This window comes from Protobothrops mucrosquamatus, unplaced genomic scaffold (assembly GCF_001527695.2).
Source record: "Protobothrops mucrosquamatus isolate PMUCROS unplaced genomic scaffold, P.Mucros_1.0 scaffold41, whole genome shotgun sequence".
NCBI classification, from domain to species: Eukaryota; Metazoa; Chordata; class Lepidosauria; order Squamata; family Viperidae; genus Protobothrops; species Protobothrops mucrosquamatus.
The window spans coordinates 1,515,926-1,533,435 of NW_015386423.1; the positions used below are offsets into that span (position 1 = coordinate 1,515,926).

The 17,510-nt window shown below is 52.5% G+C and overlaps 1 protein-coding gene across 1 annotated transcript; it reads right to left on the minus strand.

Moving 5' to 3' along the window:
- Positions 1-5,581: 5,581 nt before the first annotated feature.
- On the minus strand, positions 5,582-16,195 carry DHX38 (DEAH-box helicase 38). Its single transcript, XM_015811451.1, is given in 26 exon segments — positions 5,582-5,804; positions 5,897-6,018; positions 6,254-6,349; positions 6,460-6,585; positions 7,199-7,333; positions 7,422-7,577; positions 7,660-7,814; positions 7,906-8,114; positions 8,254-8,366; positions 8,445-8,552; positions 8,966-9,082; positions 9,161-9,271; positions 9,354-9,494; positions 11,446-11,631; positions 11,773-11,959; positions 12,240-12,377; positions 12,464-12,582; positions 13,736-13,843; positions 13,927-14,088; positions 14,249-14,404; positions 14,844-14,920; positions 15,006-15,124; positions 15,252-15,423; positions 15,515-15,625; positions 15,695-15,866; positions 15,869-16,195. Coding segments are annotated over 26 exon segments (3,708 nt in total). The 3' UTR covers positions 5,582-5,719.
- Positions 16,196-17,510: the final 1,315 nt, after the last annotated feature.

Here is a 17,510-nt window from a genome sequence, read left to right on the forward strand (position 1 = left end):
GGTAATTTTCAGCCAGTTGGGGAGAAGAGGATACAATGGTGGGAGCCTTTCTTGTTGCACAAGGAGGAGGAACTTTGGTGGTCTCTTTCCCTCTCACCCCAGAGGCAAGAGGCTCCCCATCTTGACCTCTGGGTGATGCCATTTCCATAGAGTCCCAGGGCAGTTGCAGGGTTGCCAGGTGGCCGTGGAGCAGCTGCAGCACAAGAAGCCCAAGAGGGATGGCCTAAGCCAGATGCAAAGCCTGGAGTAGCCTCAGGCCCTGGAGATGCTGCTCCAAGAGTGCCAGGCTCTCAAGGTCCAGGTGAGCTTCAGAACTCCCTTCAAGCCAGGGCAGCACCTTATTTTCTCTGCCTATGTATACTTCACAGCTCCGACAATCTAAGGCAGTGACCCAGGAGCAGGAAAGAGAGCGCTCTCTTCAAATTGAGCGGGACTGGCATATGCGGGAGCAGTTGAGGCAAGCAGAGATTTCTGTCCATGTTCTGGAAAGCAGCTTGGATCTCTATAAGAAGAAATACCAAGCTGCTCTGGGCCGAGTTGGCGAGCTGGAGAATCAGATGCAGCATCTGGAAGAAGAGGTGATCACTAGTCAAATTCTCCCCTGATGGTGCTGAGAAGCTGAGGGCAATGGACCGAACAACAGCCTTTCTGCCACCATCCTCACCCTAAACTGCTCTGCTATAGGCCGGGAGGAAGGCTGCCAGGTGTGCAAAGAAGCTGGACAATCTTTGGAGTAGTGGCCAAGCAGAGGATGGCCTTGGGCAGCTCAATGCTCGGGAGATGGGCTGGGCTTTGCAGCTCACAGGCCAGCAAGACCAGACCACCCAGGAGCTTCAGGAACAATTGGCAGTCAGCCACAGCAAGGTGAGTGTGGCCACAGCCCTTTTCCTTCCACTCTATAGAAGGGAAGCTGGCGTGGAGGGGGAACTCTGGTGTGAACTGCAACAGATGTTAAGCTTCAAGTCTGTGGTGAGAAAAGGGCCTAGGATTTCAATCCTGGCTCTGACACACAGAAATCTCAGTGGTGCTTGTCCTGTGTTCCACAATAGCCTGATCTTTTATGAGTTCATGATATCTTATTTACACCCAGCCTTGGCGTGTCTGGGAAGCTTGGGCAGGTGGCTGCTGAGTGTGTGTGTGTGTATGGGGGGGGGGGTTTGCCGAAGGAGCCATATTGCCTTGTCTGGTGGGAAGCTGACATATGCAACATGCTGGTTGTTCCTCCCAAGAGGCGGCTCCTGAGATGGGCTCTGTCTCAGCTGCTGCAGCAAAAGGAAGCCGTGGCTAGCCTGCACCGAGAGTTTGCATCTTACAAGTTGACTCACAGCTGCTCAAATGCAAAGTACAGAAAACAGATGATCAGCCAGGCGATACTTCATCAGGTAGGCCTTGTACCGATAGTGCTGGCCAGCTGGAGCAAGCAGTGAGGGACCTGCCACAACAGGAGCAAAAACCTAGCTCCCTTTCTCGATTGAACTTGCCTAGAAGCTACAGCAGGCAGAAGAGGAGGGCTTGCAGCAGCAGGCAGAGGCCTACCGGGCTCTGGTGCAAGAACTGAAGCTAGAGCTGGCACAGGAGGCTGAGCTGAACAGCAAGGCCTTGAAAGGTAGAGCCCCCCTCCCTCTCCAGTCCCCTTAGCTGGTCCTTCCCACACTAAACCCGGCATGTGCAGCCAGGGGTCCCAGCTGACTGGGCCTTGTTTCAGATCTGGCTCGCCTGGAACTGGCTGTGCAGAGCCTGTGCCAAGAGGCAGCAATGGAGCAGAATTGGCAGCTGCAGGAGCTGGCTGTGCTGCAGCACCACGCTTGCCCAGTGCAGGCCCTGCTGGGACAGAGCCACCAGCTGTGTACACAGAAGGAATGGGTGAGTATAGCTGCTGATCTGCCCAGGGATACCGGTTGGGGAGGGCTTTGCCAGGGGAACATTGACACTCGCTCACGCCCCTCCTCCGTGCCATTCAGAAACCGGACAGGCTCCTTCAAAGGGCATGGGCTAATTGCAGCATCTTCTGGGACCGGGCCCATCTCTTGAATGCTACCTCACAGGAGGCCAAGCAATGCCGAGCAGTCTCTTGGCCTGGTGTGACCCCAGTGCTGCAGCCAAGGAGGCCCAAGAGCCCGGAACCGTTCCGGAAGGCTGGTAAGAAGGCTGGCTCCAGGTGTGTCGGATGGGGTAGATCACACGGGCCAAGAGGGCCAATTTATGGGTTGCTCCTTCCCTTCTCCCATTCTTCTCCTTTCCTGCTCACCAGCTGATAGGCAGAAATTCTATTTCATTCTCCGTTAGACAGAGACATTTATCCCATTTTTCTAATGCCTGGGCTAAGTGCTTCTGAAGCATCAACTAGGCAGGAATAAGACAAAGCTTCCAAGTTTCCAAGTTGCAAAAAAGTATATCTGTAATTCTGGCCCAATCCAAGCATGCTGGACCATGGGAGTCCAAGGGGCCCGGGGCCCTGCACTCCCCCGCCTGAGCCTTTCCTTCTACCCGCAGCAATGGAGGTGGCCCAGGAGCAGCGGTTGGAGAGCGACCTCGAGCCTCAGCGTCTTGGGAAAGTTGGCTGCCCACTGGAGGTTCTCCTTGGAAGAGGCTGCCTAGCTGAAGCAGAACTGGAGCAGAAAAGGTCTCTTCCCTTGGCTGAAGCAGGCCAGGTTGGGGAGGGGACCTTCCTCTGGGTAGCAGATAACCAATTGCTTTCTTCTTAGCTTCTTGGGAGGAGGTGGTCCTCCTGCTGCTGCCGTCTCTGGCAGAGAACTGCTAAAGGAGCTGATGGAGGAGCTGAGCAGGTCCAAGCGGCAACCTCTGCAGGCAGCATCCATGCTGGAGCTAGAGCTGTTGCGGCAGCAGGTGAGCTGCATGAGGTGGACAGGAACAAGCCCCTCCCCTGGAGAAGCAAGAGCCCGTTTCTCTGTCCCGGAGAGCACCTGCTCCAAGACATATGGCATCTGGAGAGCCACATCACTGGGGTGGGATTGACGGCCAACTTCCCATGCAGTTACAGGAGACAGAATGGAGAGTGCAAGGCCTGCAGGCCTGTGTGATGGAGCAGAAGGCAGAGAACAATTCTCTGCAAGAGCAGCTGACCAAGCATATGGCTGTGTTGGGGCTGGTGCATGGACACTTCAGGCAGGCCCTGCTGCAGCTGCAGCACCAGGCAGAAGAGGTGAGTGAGCAGCTCCTGTGTCCTGGCAGCACCACCAAACATCAGCTGATAAAAGGACCAGAGAGCTCAAAAAACCCTCAATAAGGGCTCCAACTTCTCCATTGCTCCTACCCGACCCAGCCTCTCTCCCAACATGAAAGGTGGGAGGTGTTCTGGAGGGGCCAAGTTTTGCCTGCCCTTGTTTGGCAGGAGCAGTTCTGGCAAATAGGCATAAGGCCACCAGCTGGCATTGCATGGAGGATGGGGATAGGGCGAGTGGGGTGGGCCCAGCCGCCCCTCTAGTGCTGGATGCCATAGTCTCTGCTTCACTAGTTCCCTATTTATCTTCCTAGCACCAGCACGTCTTAGCTGCACACTCTCCACCATTATTTGTAGCTCAGACTCGCCACTCTTTCTTCCATGTGCTGCCTGGCCCCAAGGAGGGCAACCATGGACTGGGGAGAGAAATGGCCTCTCGTCTGTCCTCTCAACTGACCTGTTTCAAGGAGATCTCCAAAAGGAAATAATTCTTGCATTTCCCCCTTTCTTGCCGGCTGTCCCATGCATTCCACCCAAGAGGGCAGAAGGGGGAAACGGTGATGGTCAGTCAAGGTCTTGTTACTCCCTAAAGGTGGGCAGGAATCAAACCAGAAGCTCTCTGTAGATGGAGCCCCTTCATTTCGCTCAGAGGGTGGCTGACGGGGTGATGGCTCTGAGGAGCATAGAGTGACTCTGGTCTCTAACCCTTCCCTGCTGTCCTTGGCTGGTCATTTGCAGCAGATTTGGAAGGTCCTTTGAGGGAGCACTCTGGACCACAGCATGGCAGCCAACCCAGATTGCTTTTTCCTTCACCCAGCAGATAAAATCCTTACAAAACTCCTTGGAGGCATCCCGTGCTGGCCACCACTGGCTACACCAGGAGAGCGAACTGGTGCTGGCCAATGTTCGCCAGTGGGTAAAGGAGCAAAAGTGAGTGTCAAAAGTGAGCAGAGGACAACCAAAAGAGATGGGTGCTTCTGCTGTTTGCTAGAGGTGAATTTGGGGCAAAGGGGAGGTGCCGTCTGCTTCCTCAGCATCATCCTTTCATTACAGGCAGATGAATGAGGAGCTGGGCCATAAACTCCGAATGCAGATCAAGCAAATTGCCCAGCTCACTGGCGAGAGAGAGTGAGTGAGAAAAGCTGCTCTTTGGTGCTGGGGTGGGGGTGAGGGGAGTATTTGTGGGATTCCTTCACGCACACACCCCTTGCTGAAATCAGACCATGTGCATGCTTTGTTTAGGATGGACTGAAAAACAGCTATGGGCACCTTTAAATTCCAGGCATCTGCAGTGATTATGAAGGTTAGGATTACTTAACCCCTGGGTTCTTTGCACCCCTTCTTCCTCCCACAGCCTTCTGCATCAACTATTGGAGAGGCTGCAAGAGGACAACGAACAGCTGAAGAATGAAGCCAATGAAAAGCGCATTATATGTGAGCGCATCAAGGTGAGTGCCAAGAACCACCAGAGACTGGTAAGAGAGCAGATGCTGCCCAATTACAGCCCACCTCCAATTTCCTTGATTGGCCAAGTAGCAGAGGAAGAGGGAGATTACTTACAGCAGGGGTCCCCAACCCCCGGTCCAAAGACCGGAACCAGTCTGCAACCTGTTGGGAATTGGGCCACACAGGTAGCGGGTGAGTGCATGAAACCATCTCCTCTCTCCCGTTGCCAGTCCATGGAGCTGGAAAGGTTGGGAACCGCTGGCCTAAAGGAAGCATATTTTGACCTGCTCCCACAGAACCCTCTTTATTGCAGCTGACTCTTAAACACACTGATCTGCACTGGAAATGATGAGAGATGGATGGTTTTAGAGGGGGATTGGAGTTCTTTAGGGAGAGCATCTTAACAAAAGAGGTCTTGGTCTTGCTGAAACCTTATTACTTCCCAATCGGGCAGCCTACATCCAAAAAGAGGCTGCAAGGTAACAGATGGGAGAGAATTGGGTCTCCAGTTCCTGATTGCAAGTAGAAGAGGCAAGTGAACCAGGAGAAATAGAATGCTGGAATAGGATGGGTTGGACTAGGAAAGGTTTGGCCTGGCCTGGCGAGCACCAGTAAATATTGGGTGTCTCTGGTTGCAGGCTCTCCATAACAATGATTTGGAGCCACAGGCTGTACTGCGACAACTCTGGCACATACTTCTGTTGTGAACAAGCGCTTCTACTCCCATTTCACTCATCCACCTTTCCAGGGGCCAAAGCCAGAGAAGGCAGATCCAGAGTGCAGGTAAGCCATGTCCAGAAAAGCTGGTCTACAGCCAGCAGTGACCCCTTCCTGCAGACCCGATTTTGCTATCGAGACAACTTGTCTAAGTGCCCCATCCGTAGCAGCTGTCATGATGTACCACTTCTACCAGAGCACCACCCTTGCTTGAAAAAAAGACCCATTCTGTTGACACCAAAACAACAGCCACCAAAAAAGTCCAGGAGCAACAATGTTTATATAAACAATAAAATGATATCCTGATCTCAGCAGCAGAAGGGTCCGGCCAACAGAGCCAACGTGAAGCTATATATAATGCAGAGACGTCCATGGCTAGAGGCCAAAGCGCGCTGGTGTATGGCGAGGGGTGGCAAGCCGGCCTTGCTCCTTGCGCCCTGGTGTATAAATCTTTGTGGATCTGCAAAAAGGGGCACAAACAGGAGGCTGAAGAGAGCAGACTATGCCAGGCTTGGGACTTCCCCCCTGGAAGAGAAGCCCACGGGGCCATACCTGGCACTGCCCACTGGGTTGCAGCGCTCCTGTTCTTCTCTGCGGGCACGGAGCTGCTCTTCCGCGAGAGCCATCTCTTCTTCCATGGCAGAGGCTTCTTCCTTGGCTCGCCGCCGACTCTCCTGGAATAGAACAAGCAGCCACGCAAGACGTCATCTGTCTTCTTCCACCTTGCTTTACTATGAAACGTGGCCCAACCCAAATACTGTTACATAGACTTGATGTTTATATCTTGATTGATGAGCAGGGGTATTTTTTTAAGAAAGTATTTCCAAGCAAGAACTGCAGCCTGCCAGAATCGATCCAGCTGGCTTTCTTTTGGAGCAACTAGATGCTCCCTCAGCAGCTCATTCTCACCTGACGAGACTTGCCAGCGTGCTTGATGCTGTAGAACATGGGCCCCAATTCAGCCAGCCATTCACCATCCACAGCTGTGACACACTGCATGTACTCCTGCAGGGTAAAGGCAGAGGTGAGGGAGCCCGTGATGGAGAAAAACAGGTCCACCCATACCTGCCAGCATCATCAGCTGCAGGCCCCTTTCTCCCAAGGCATCCCCTCACCTTGGTAGTCATCACCAGTTCATGGTAGACAATATAGTCGGGAGTGTAGCCCATCCCAAAAAGCGAGCTGGTAGGGTGCAAGTGGCAGCGCATCCCCGTGCGGATGTTGACGTATTCCCCGATGCCCTGCAGCAGAGCAGGAAGGTCAGTGTTGCCTGGCCCCATATATGAGGGGCCTACATTTGAAGGGTCCCAGGAGTCGGACCTTCTCTGCCATCGTGCCCACTTTATGCAACATTTTCCCCCCACCCCTAAAGTTAGCTCTATCCCTGTTGATACTCAGGGATGTCCTCAAAACCTGGTTATGTCTTCAGGCTTGGGGTCTCAGTAAATGTGGGACCTTTTAAGGTGGCTTCCCTATTGTGGTTGCGCTCTGTGTATGTGTGTGTATTTGTGTGGTTTGATTTTTAATAATGGGCGTTTATGTTTTTATAGTGAGTGTTTTGTAACAACTGTTTTTACATTTTGGTTTTATTATTTTCTGCTTCCAAGAGTCACTTCCAATGAGATGGGTGGCTATTGTATATCAATTTGATTAATAAATAAATAAAATGAAGTTTCCTCGGGGCTGGATCCAGACCTGGCCTGCACCTTCTGAGACTCCCCAAAATGAATCTGGCTGAGGACGATGGGAGAGGAAATGAGCCCAGCAAGTGGCAAGGCCACCTTGGGGGTGGGGGATGCAACAGATGGGGCAGGTGCAGGGGAGCAGCACAGGGAGCCAAGAGCCCCTCCTCACCTTCAGTCTTGCAGCCTGGTGAAAGTAAGCAGCACAGATGCACTTGCGAACCACATCCCAGTCAGTGCCACAGGAAGCCAGGCTCATGTGTTGCTGCACCATGATATCCTTCAGCTGCGCCCGCACCTCCCGCACCTGGAAGGCAATGGCCAGAGCAGGTTCAGCTCCCTCCAGGGTTGCTCTGCGCCCGGTTGGCGCCTCTTGGGCCTGCCCCAACGCCCACCTTGCGCATGGCCTTTGCGTGAACAAAGTGCTCGTTGCACCAGAGTGTGGAATAACTATTATTTTTCCACTGCAGATAAACATTGAGGTAAGTCAAGTGGTCGCTCTCGGGAACAGCAAACTTTTCTCGCACCTGGTCGCTTTCTTCCTCCCGACCCTGCAGAGAGACGGCAGAAAGAAAAGTGACAGATCGGGAAGATCACTCCTGAGAGCAAAGACCTAAAGAGTCCCTGACCCACCTTTGGCCGGTAAAAAATGGCTGGGACCGAGAGCATGGAGACAATCAGCAGGATCTCAGAACTGCAGCCCATATCACAAGAAACAATCAGCATCTTGGAGAGGGCTGGATCGAGGGGAAACTCCACCATCAGGCGTCCAGTCGATGTCAGACTACCTGGGGGGACAGTGATCTTCTGAGCCAAGCCCCACAGAAGAAGCACAACACCCCCCCCCCCACATATGGGGCAAGAGTTGTTCCACCCAACCTGTGTTATCAAGTGCCCCAAGAATCCACAGCTGGTACATTGAGTTGAGCATGTTGTCTTCTGGAGGGGGATCCATAAAGTGGAACTGCAGCAGGTCCTGCACCCCCAAAGACTTGAGAAGCAGCACCACGTTGGCCAGATTGGTACGCTGGATCTCGGGGACAGTTGTGCTCAGCAGTTCATTCTTATATGCACTTTGGGTGTACAGTCTGCTCGGGAAAGAGAGAAACCACCTAAGTGGAGCAGCCTAAGCCGCAGCAGGAGAACCAGATTTGGCAGCTGCAACCAAGCATTCGCTGCAGCACCCTCTCACTGCAAGGAGACCCTTTGGATACGTACAACTCCTACCTGAAACACTGACCTGGGCCTGTCCTTCCGGCTCGGCCAGAGCGCTGATTTGCATTAGCCTGGCTGATTGGATAGATCTGCAGAGCATCCATGCCAATCCGTGGATTGAAGACCTGAGATGTAGGGTAAGCAGGGTAAGTCAGGGCTTCATCCCCAGGACTTCACATGTTACCTAAGCACGCTTCCTTTACCTTCAGTTTGCAATATCCGGAGTCAATCACAAACATAATCCCATCAACTGTCAACGAGGTCTCTGCAATATTGGTCGCCACAATACACTTCCTGACTCCATCTGGTGCCTGCCAAGAATCCAAGTTTCAAGATGCAGCTGCCAATCCATCAGCAACTTTGAAACACTCAGCTTCCCCCAAGGAAAGGCCCTGAGGGGGTGGCTTTTGACTCCAGCATCTTTGCTTTCAGAAGCTAAGTCCTGCAAAGGCTTAACAATCCCTTTGATTGAAATGGCCTGTATCCACAGTTCCTGAAAAAGCTTCTAGTTTCTACTTCCTAAGAAGAGAAAGATGTTTGACTTCTCAAGCCATGGCACAAAATCCATCTATTCCCAGGACTCTCACTTTTGCTGCAAATCAGGCTGCTTGCCAACTATTCTAATTTTGAGCTTGGCAGAAGCCATGATAGACTCTTCAAGTTTCCAGTTACCATTGCCAAGTAAATCCGAGATCGTCACTAGTGGAAAGGCAGGAGGCTGTACCTTCTGGAAGATCTTGGCCTGCAAATCTGAGGGTAGCTGAGAGTAGATTGGTAGCACGGCCAGGGCAGGAGCATTTTCCAGCTCTTCCAGATGTTCCACAATCTGCTCAGACGTGACCTGCAGGACGAAGTGAGGTGAACATATGTGCATTACGGGGCTGACTAGGATCTTAAACACGCCCACAGATGGACTCACCTCAATGTCCTCCTGGCCTGGCATGAAAATGAGGATATCTCCAGGGGCACTGGAGAGGTGGACCTGCAGGGCCTGCTTCACTGCTGCCTCCACATAGTCTTCTTGCGGAGTCTGAAAGAGCAAAAAAGAGGCTGATGCACTCATCCAGCTGTCAGCTGAACGTCCTAGTCCAGGCCTCTGATTATCCCCATACCTTGCTGAAGAGAACATCAACAGGAAAAGTGCGGCCTGGAATGTGGAAGATGGGCACATTTCCAAAGAAAGACGCAAACTTCTCTGCATCCATGGTGGCCGAGGTAACGATCAGCTTGAGATCTGAGCGCCGGGCTACCACCTATGAAAGGACAAGATTGTTGCCAAAGAGCCATATGAAAATCTCAAATTTGCAGCCACTCATTTTGCATTCTTTCTTCCTTTTGCCCAATGAAAGTTTCAGAGTGAAAGCATTGCTTCTCGGTTCTCAAGGGATTCACCACTTCAATTTCCTAACTAAAGATATCATGGCTGATTATGTAATAGATTGCTTCTGATCAGCTGCCTCTTTGCAACCCCCAATATAACAAAATATTGAAATGGGCAGCCAATGCATTTTAACCAATTGTGCTCACTTTCTTCTGACCTAGCAGCACTACACAGAGTGTGGCTGAGGCTGGCCACATTGACTTTAGGAGGAGTTCCTAGTCATTTGTGGAGCAAAGATTCATTCTGAAGATTGTACTAAAAACACCCTGACAGAGAAAGACCTAAACAAGAACAAATACCTATTCAGAAGGGACTTTGTAGGTCTTCTAGTCCAACCTTCCCTCTGCTCAGGCAGGAGACCCTGTAGCATACTATATTTAAGAAGCAGCCCATGAAACTGTTGCTTTGAATAAGACCACTGATACGCAGGAAAGACCTTTGGAGACAGGCGAAGAAATGCTGCCTAGGGAATGGGAAAGGAAGGAGCCCCCCCCCCACAGGGGGTGGAACAAGAGGCTCAGAAGGGACCCTCCCTGAGTTCATAAACTGTAAAGGTGACGGCAGGCAAAGTTGACTCTCAAGACTGTGTTACAATAAAAGAATGAGCTCATTTGGTCATGTTTCCTGTCTCGTCTACCTGGTATGGCTGACAAATCTGCTCTGAAGGCCCTGTAAAGCCAGGCTGTTAGGAGCAGCATCTCTAGAGGGCTCTGGGTTGCTACCTACGGCAATGCTGCCATACTGCTGAATGGATAAAGGCTGAGCGAGGTTGGAAATTACAGCCTAAACAGGTGAAGGACTTGAGCAGGCCCAGGGTCACTTTCACTGAAACACAAGCAAGGAACTCTTTATCCCTCAGTCCTCTAAGCCCTCAAAATGGATGACAATGTTCCACATTAGCAGCTTTTTCAACAAGAAGTTGGCCCTCTTAGGATAAAATCAAAGAGGGCTTCAGACATACAATTGGAAAGATGCAACATCTTCCCATTCAGGCAGTTCAGGATCAGGCTGTCAACACTGCTAACATTGGATGTTCCTGCTTTGACAACTGATGAAAATGCAGCCATTTTCTCTATTTCTTTAACAGGCTTTTTCTTACTTTAGAAATTAGGTGCAGCAGAGGGGGGGGAGGTTGGAATGTAAGCTCAGCTAGCCATAACATAACACTGTGGTGGGAACCCAAGGACAAGCTGATAACATTTTGGCGGCTGTGGAGCTAAGGAGAAAGCCCATGCTTTAAGCTAATTGGGGAATGTGATTTATGACAGTTTATTGGGGGTGGGAATTGCACTTTGTTACTTTGTATTAGGGGGAAGGGAATTTAGTTTTTGGGTTCAACTATGTAATGCCGATACTTTGTTTCCCGAATGAAAGATTCTTTAAGGAAAACAATGCCTCAAAGTTCTTTTGAAGGGTTTCATCTATCGGAACCATGACACAGGCAGCTTCTGGGCTCCAGTGAAATGCCCACAGCTCCCAAGAGAAGCTGGAGCTAATTGATCACAACTGCTGCCGCCGCCACCACCACCACCAATTGGCCGGCCACACCCAGGATGTTTTCAAGGCCCCCCCCCCCGCTTCCTGGGAGATTAAAAGTGGGGCTGGAAGAATATCAACTTGCCTAGGTTTACCTACTAAGGGCCAATTTCAGCCTTGGTCCCAGCTCCACCTTATTATCTACTCTTCGATACCCAGTTGCACACACACCAGTTTTAGGTGGTGTTGAACATGAACAGACGAATGAGCTGGGGGGGGGGAATGTATGTTTCATCCAGTACAGGAGCCCTGCCAGAAACCCCGGGCAAAACCCACCCTGCACCTACTTCTCGCAGGAGGCCAAACAGCACATCTGTGTTGAGTGAGCGTTCATGAGCCTCGTCCATGATGATGGCGCTGTAGTGATCGAGGTCAGCTTCACGCAGAGACTCCCGAAGCAAGATCCCGTCCGTCATGTACTTAATCACGGTGCTCTCTGAAGTGCAGTCCTCAAAGCGGATGGCGTAGCCCACCTGGCCCAGACACAAGGCCAACAGGCTGAACTCACCAAGCAGGCCAGAAAGGGCCCAGGCCCCATGGCCCTCGGCTGGCCTCTGAGTGAAGGAAGCCAACCCACGGCCTCCTCCAGATGCCCGTTGGCCGGCTGCACTCACCTCCTCCCCAAGGGCCACATTCATCTCCTCACTAACACGCTTAGCCACGGACATGGCCGCCACTCGGCGTGGTTGTGTGCAGCCAATCATTCCATAGTCCGTGTAGCCGTCCTTGTGTAGGTACTGTGTCAACTGCGTTGTTTTGCCACTGCCCGTCTCTCCCACCACAATCACAATGCTGTTGTCTCTGTCAGGAGGCAGCAAGCTCCGTCACTGGCTGCAATGATGCTGCATCGTTTACCCTTTACCCCCTCCTGGATTTTTAAATTTACAAAATGCCTTGATATTCCCTACACTGTTTAATACAGGCATTCTGCATCATTTTATTTGCCAGGACTTATACCAGAATTTACTGGATACGCGACAGCGCAGCACTGGCTTCAGTAGGACACTGCCCTCCCATCCCACTGTCTGTTCCAAGAGAAGTCTTGGTGAAGGCTGGAGGAGAAAGGGAGGGAAGTGCAGACCTGACAACTGTCAAAAGCTCTTGCTGAACAGCAAAGATGGGCAAGTACTGCCTCTGCTCCACAATCGACTTTTTCTTGGCAAACTCGCTGCTTGCCTCACTTTTCTCTTTCACATGTCCAGCAAACTTCTGTTCTGTCCTGCAAGGGGAGGGTTCAGAGCTTTTCATCCCTTGTCAGGTCACTCTCCCCCCCCACCAGATCTTTACAACTGACCTCCATCCTACCTGTAATCCACCGTGCCATCCTCAGCCAGGATTTGCCCTGATTCCTCCTCCTCTTCCTTCTTTATGCCCATTATGTTCCCAAGTTTCGTACCTGCCAGCTCCCAGTGCCTGTGCTGGGCCTACAAAAGCAACATCAAGCAGTTATGCCTGCTCTTGGTTCACTCCCGCAGAATCACAAGCCTGGTAATAAGAAACTAATGGTAGGAGCCAAGCCCATGCAGTGACAGAAATCTTACCAAGCAAGACATCAATTGAATGTAGTTGCAGCTAATATAAGCCAAAGTCAATTAAATGAGGCGTTACTGGACAGGCACAGGCCCCAAAATGCCCTTCTGAACAAGAGTTCTGTTCTCAATGTTAAAGTCAGCCGTGCATCTCCAGCAAGAGGCGCTATGAGAGAAAAATGCTCCTTTCTTGCTGCTCCTTAAATCCCCTAAGACAAGATCCCACAGCACTACCACTGGGATGAGGAAGCTGCATAGGATCAATTTGAAACAACTGGTCCCACATGTACCTGGCCTCTGAATCAGGTGGGGGCATCTTTCAAATGATATCTCAAAAGCTTCCAGTAAACAATGCTGCATTGGTAACTTAGGTGCTATACACAAACAGCAGCTCTTACCTGCTGCATCCCAATCACAGAAAGTAACCTTCAGGGGCTGCCGCCCCTTGGGCAACACATTACAGCACCCTCACTAGAAGGTGACAAGAATCTAGACTTCCTTCCTCAAATGAGGCTTTGGCTGGCAGCCAGTTGAAGCTGAGCAAAAATTCCTGTAGCTCTGGCTTCCACCAGTAACTGGCTGCCAGCCAAAGCGCTTTGGGGAGAGTGCTACCCCACCTCCAGATTATGGATTCCTCATTATTCAATGGCCCCCCTCCAGCTTCCTGCTTCAGGATTTTCCTCAGCTTACACAACTAAACCTGGCCCCCTTGCTTTAATATGTTCTACAAACCACTTGAGCACTGTACCTGCCTTCCCTACTAATGGTTCAGGGGAGATTGTATTATTTATTTTGCTTATTATTTTCCTTAAATCCACCTTTATTATTCTTACAAACAACTCAAGGCAGTGAACATATCAACCACACCTTCCTCCTTTAATTAACTCCCACAACAACAATTCTTTGAAGTGGGGTGGGCTGAGAGCCTGGACTTGAACTCATGGTCTCCCGCTTCTAGCCTATTCTCTTCACCACTAGGCCAAACTAGCTCTCCAGGAAGGAGTCGGGGACCCGCCAGCACCCACACAGCAAGAGACTCAGCCAGCACCTTCTTTCGCTCTTTTTGCTCCCGGTGCTTCCGCACCAGCAGGCTGCCTTTGCGGGCAATAATAGCCAAGTCAGAGGTGGCATCTTTGACAGGGATGACGGGCTCAGGCTGGAAAGAGTGAAAAAAGGGATAATTTTAAGGCAACAAATGTCCATTGCTCCTCCCCACCCCCCAGCATCACGTCACCTCACCTGCTTGGTGAAAACAATGCGCCCGTCAAGAAAAGGAGGTACCAGGTTGTGCACCAGAAGATGCACCCGGGCAGCATTATCCTCCTCAAAGTCCTCCTCCACTTCCAGCCGATGCACCACACCACTCGTCAGCATACGGTTGGTCTCCCAGCGCTCATTATCCTGCCAAACAGAAGGTTAAATCAGGCAGAAGCCGCCATTTCTGGGCCAAGCAGGCCTTGCGGCGCTCACAGCAATGGCAGAGAACAAGTGGACCCTCTGCTTCTGGATCACAGCTGAGCCCCGGGCCCCCTCAACCTAGGATGCCCCTGCCCTACCCTACCTCATTGATCTGCCTGCGCTGAGCTGAGATGCGCGTCTGCTTTTGCCTCTGCAGGTGCTGCTCACGCTTCCTCACGTACTCCTCTGAGGAGGCAGCCAGGGGGTTGTGGAACTCATCGTAGCCCTCGTCCATCATATACCAGTCCCGGTCAGCTTGCTGAGGAGAGGCAAAAATGGTTATAAAGTCTCCCCAGAGAAAAACAAGGTATCTTCTGCTGTGCTGCTCATAGCTGTCAATGCTGCTAATATCGGATGTTAGCATCACAACAGCTCCCCCCCCAGGAAAGAAGCCCTTTCCTCAACACTACAATTGCAAACTGATTTCCTGATTACACACACACACACAGCCGTTTCACCCAGAGAGGCAAAAAGAGATCTCCAAGCCCCAGGGAGAGGTCTCTTCCTAAGGGATGGTCACACCCATAGCCCGCACTTAGAAAGTGAAAAGCAGCCACAGCCACCTCAGTTTGTCAATCCAAGGTTTGGTTTGGTCTCATTCTGAAGTTTCTTGCTCCGTTTCTCCCCTTTTCAGCCATTTTGCCTCAAATAGCAAGGTAACCAAGAGGTCACCCCAGGGCTTAAAGCTGCCAACTCACCCGCTGATCGTCTTCCCATTGCTGCCGTTCTTCCTCTGTTTCAAATGCAATGCCGTCTTCCCCATCCTCACATCTCCCTAGAAACAGATCTGGTGAGATGCCAATTCTACCTAGGAATAAAGCAAGCCCGGGCCTCTCCCCATTCCACAACCTTTATCTTACCCCTGCCTCTGGAGAGCCAAGGGGGCCCACCCAAATGCCTTCGGTTGTCAGCCCACTCGTTGTATTTGTAAGTAGGGGTGGGCAAAGGAGTCTCCTCAGGACACTTGCTCCTGCTGGACCTGCAAAAGGCGACCACTGCAAAGCTCACACTCACAACTCTTGCTGCCCAACCAGCCCAGCCTCCAGCCCCGCTCAGGCCACCAGCGCAGCACCATCTGCTCTTGTGAGCCATTAGCCCCGCCATACCGTTCGCGGTCCCCCCGCTTCTCGTTCTCCCGAGGCTGAGCAGGGCTCCGGTGGCTCCGATCGGCATCCCGGCAGGAGGGAGACGGGGAGGGGGACTCCCACTGGGAGCGGCGGGATCCACTGTAACCGCTGTCTTCCTCCTCCCAACTCGAGTGCGATGGCGTGGCTGCATCTGAGCACCGGAAAGGAACGAGTGAGCGAGCCAGCGAGCGAGGGGCAAAGCCGCCCCCCCCCTCGTCAGGCGGGCTCCCTGCACCAAGCACCTTTGGGCGGCTGCCGCGGGCTCTCCGGCTCGCTGCTCGGGGCGCTCCTGCTCCTCTCCGAAGAGCCTTCCTTCTCGGCGCGGGCGCTGCGCCGGCAACAGTCGCGGGTCTCTGCGGAGAAAGGCCGGTCAGCAGCGCGGGCGGAGGGCCCCGCGGGGCTGACGCCGGGCTCGGGCTCACCTCGGTCCCGCTTGCGCTCCTGCTCCCTCCGGCGCTCCTTCTCCTTGGACGAGGCGAAGACGCCCTGCTCCCGCCGCTCCCGCTCCCGCTGCCGGCTGCGCTCCCAGAAGCCCTCGCTGACGCCCCCCGGGTGCGACGGCGTCTCCACCTGGGCCGAGCGATACTGCCTGCCGAGGAGAGACGGGAGGTCAGNCTGCCCCGCTCCGCCCCGTCGCCCGCCTCCCCCGGCGGCTGCCGGGGCGGCTCGCCCTCGCCCTCCTCGCCCGCCCCGCCGCGGGGCCTCTTGGCGGGCCGGTCCTCCCGCTCGCGACGCTTCTGGGCGGCCAGTAGGTCAAGGCCCAGCAGGGAGGCGCGCGGCGCCGGGATCTTGAAGACGTGCTGCTCCTCGGCGGCGCTGCGCCGTTTGACCAGCACCAGCCCCCCCACCTGCTCCTCGGGCGCGAGCCCGGCCAGCCGGTGCAGCGAGGCCTCCGCCGCCGCCGCCTCCGCGCGCTCCTCCATGGGCCCCTGCGCGACGCTTCCTCTTCCGGACGGAGCGGGGCCGGCCGTCCCAGAATGCCCCGCGGTGGCCGTCCTCCTGTTCCTCCTTCCGCCATAGAGCCGCGGAGGGCCGTTCTAGGCGATTCCGCCGCCCTGGAATTGCCTGGCAACCGTTTCATCGGTGAAGCTTCGGTCGGCGTCGCGTGGGCTGGTTCCGGCCCGGTCCTTATGCACAGCGTGGCCAGGGCTCCCTGCTTGTTCTCGGGCGCCGGAGTCGGCAGGGAACCTTGGCCGTGTCCTGGGCACAAAGCCAGGCGGGTCTCCTGGGCCGGGCCCTCCTCAAAAATGCCCCCTGGAAGACCGCGCGGGCTTGTCCGTGTGCTGGGCAGGAGCCAAATCCGAGTCAAGGGTGAAAAAAGTTTCCTGCCATTCTTTAAAAGATATTAGCTCAACTGAAATTCTGGGAGCATTTGAAAACTTGGCCTTGGCTCCAAGCCTGGTGTTGTCACCCTTTAACGGCCCATTTGGTTTTGCTCGCAGAATATTTTAGTCCAGGCTGCCTGTTGATTTAATGTTTCTAGTATTTCCTGGGATTTGGGACTTTGTTACTAATACATTAATAAAGGTAATATTTTGTTACTAATACATTAATAAAGGTAATATTTTAGGATGCCGCCTCCTCTGGAGTGTAGGAAACCATATTTTCCCTTTGAGCCAAAACCATTCCCTTTGATGTGTGAAAACCAGCCCCTTTCATCAGTCAAATAGGACTGTATTCTGAAGTCCTTCCGGTGTTGCTAGTGTTTCAGAAACAAATCCAAGAGAAAAGAGGGAAAAGAGGAGATGCAGTCTATTTCAACAGCATCTCTTTTCTCCCATCTTAGACAATGTCTTTGGATTTGTTGCTTTCTGGTGGATTATATATATTGAATGTATCATTCTGTATCCTAGGTAAAAACTTGACACCCCCCCCCCCCATTAATAAAATGTTTTTCACTTTGCTTGACGTACTTGCAGTTTGGGAGGTTGAAAAGCATTTTGCAAAGATATTGTTTCTTTCTCAAATTCAGGAAGTAGGCTTTTTTTCCAGCTCCATGCCATTCAGGTGCCTGAGTTTGAAAGGCAGTGCTAGATGTTTTTATGTATAGTTTTGTATGCCACCCAGTACACAGGAATTGAGTAGCCAATAAATTTAGATAAATATTTTGTTACCAACCTCTTAATAGATTCATTTTTGAAGCAATTTACCTGGTATAAAGCATTCCCTTCAAAGACTCAGCATCTTCTACTGCCTAGAATCCTAGACAGACTTATAGACATATGTTTTAAGACAAAA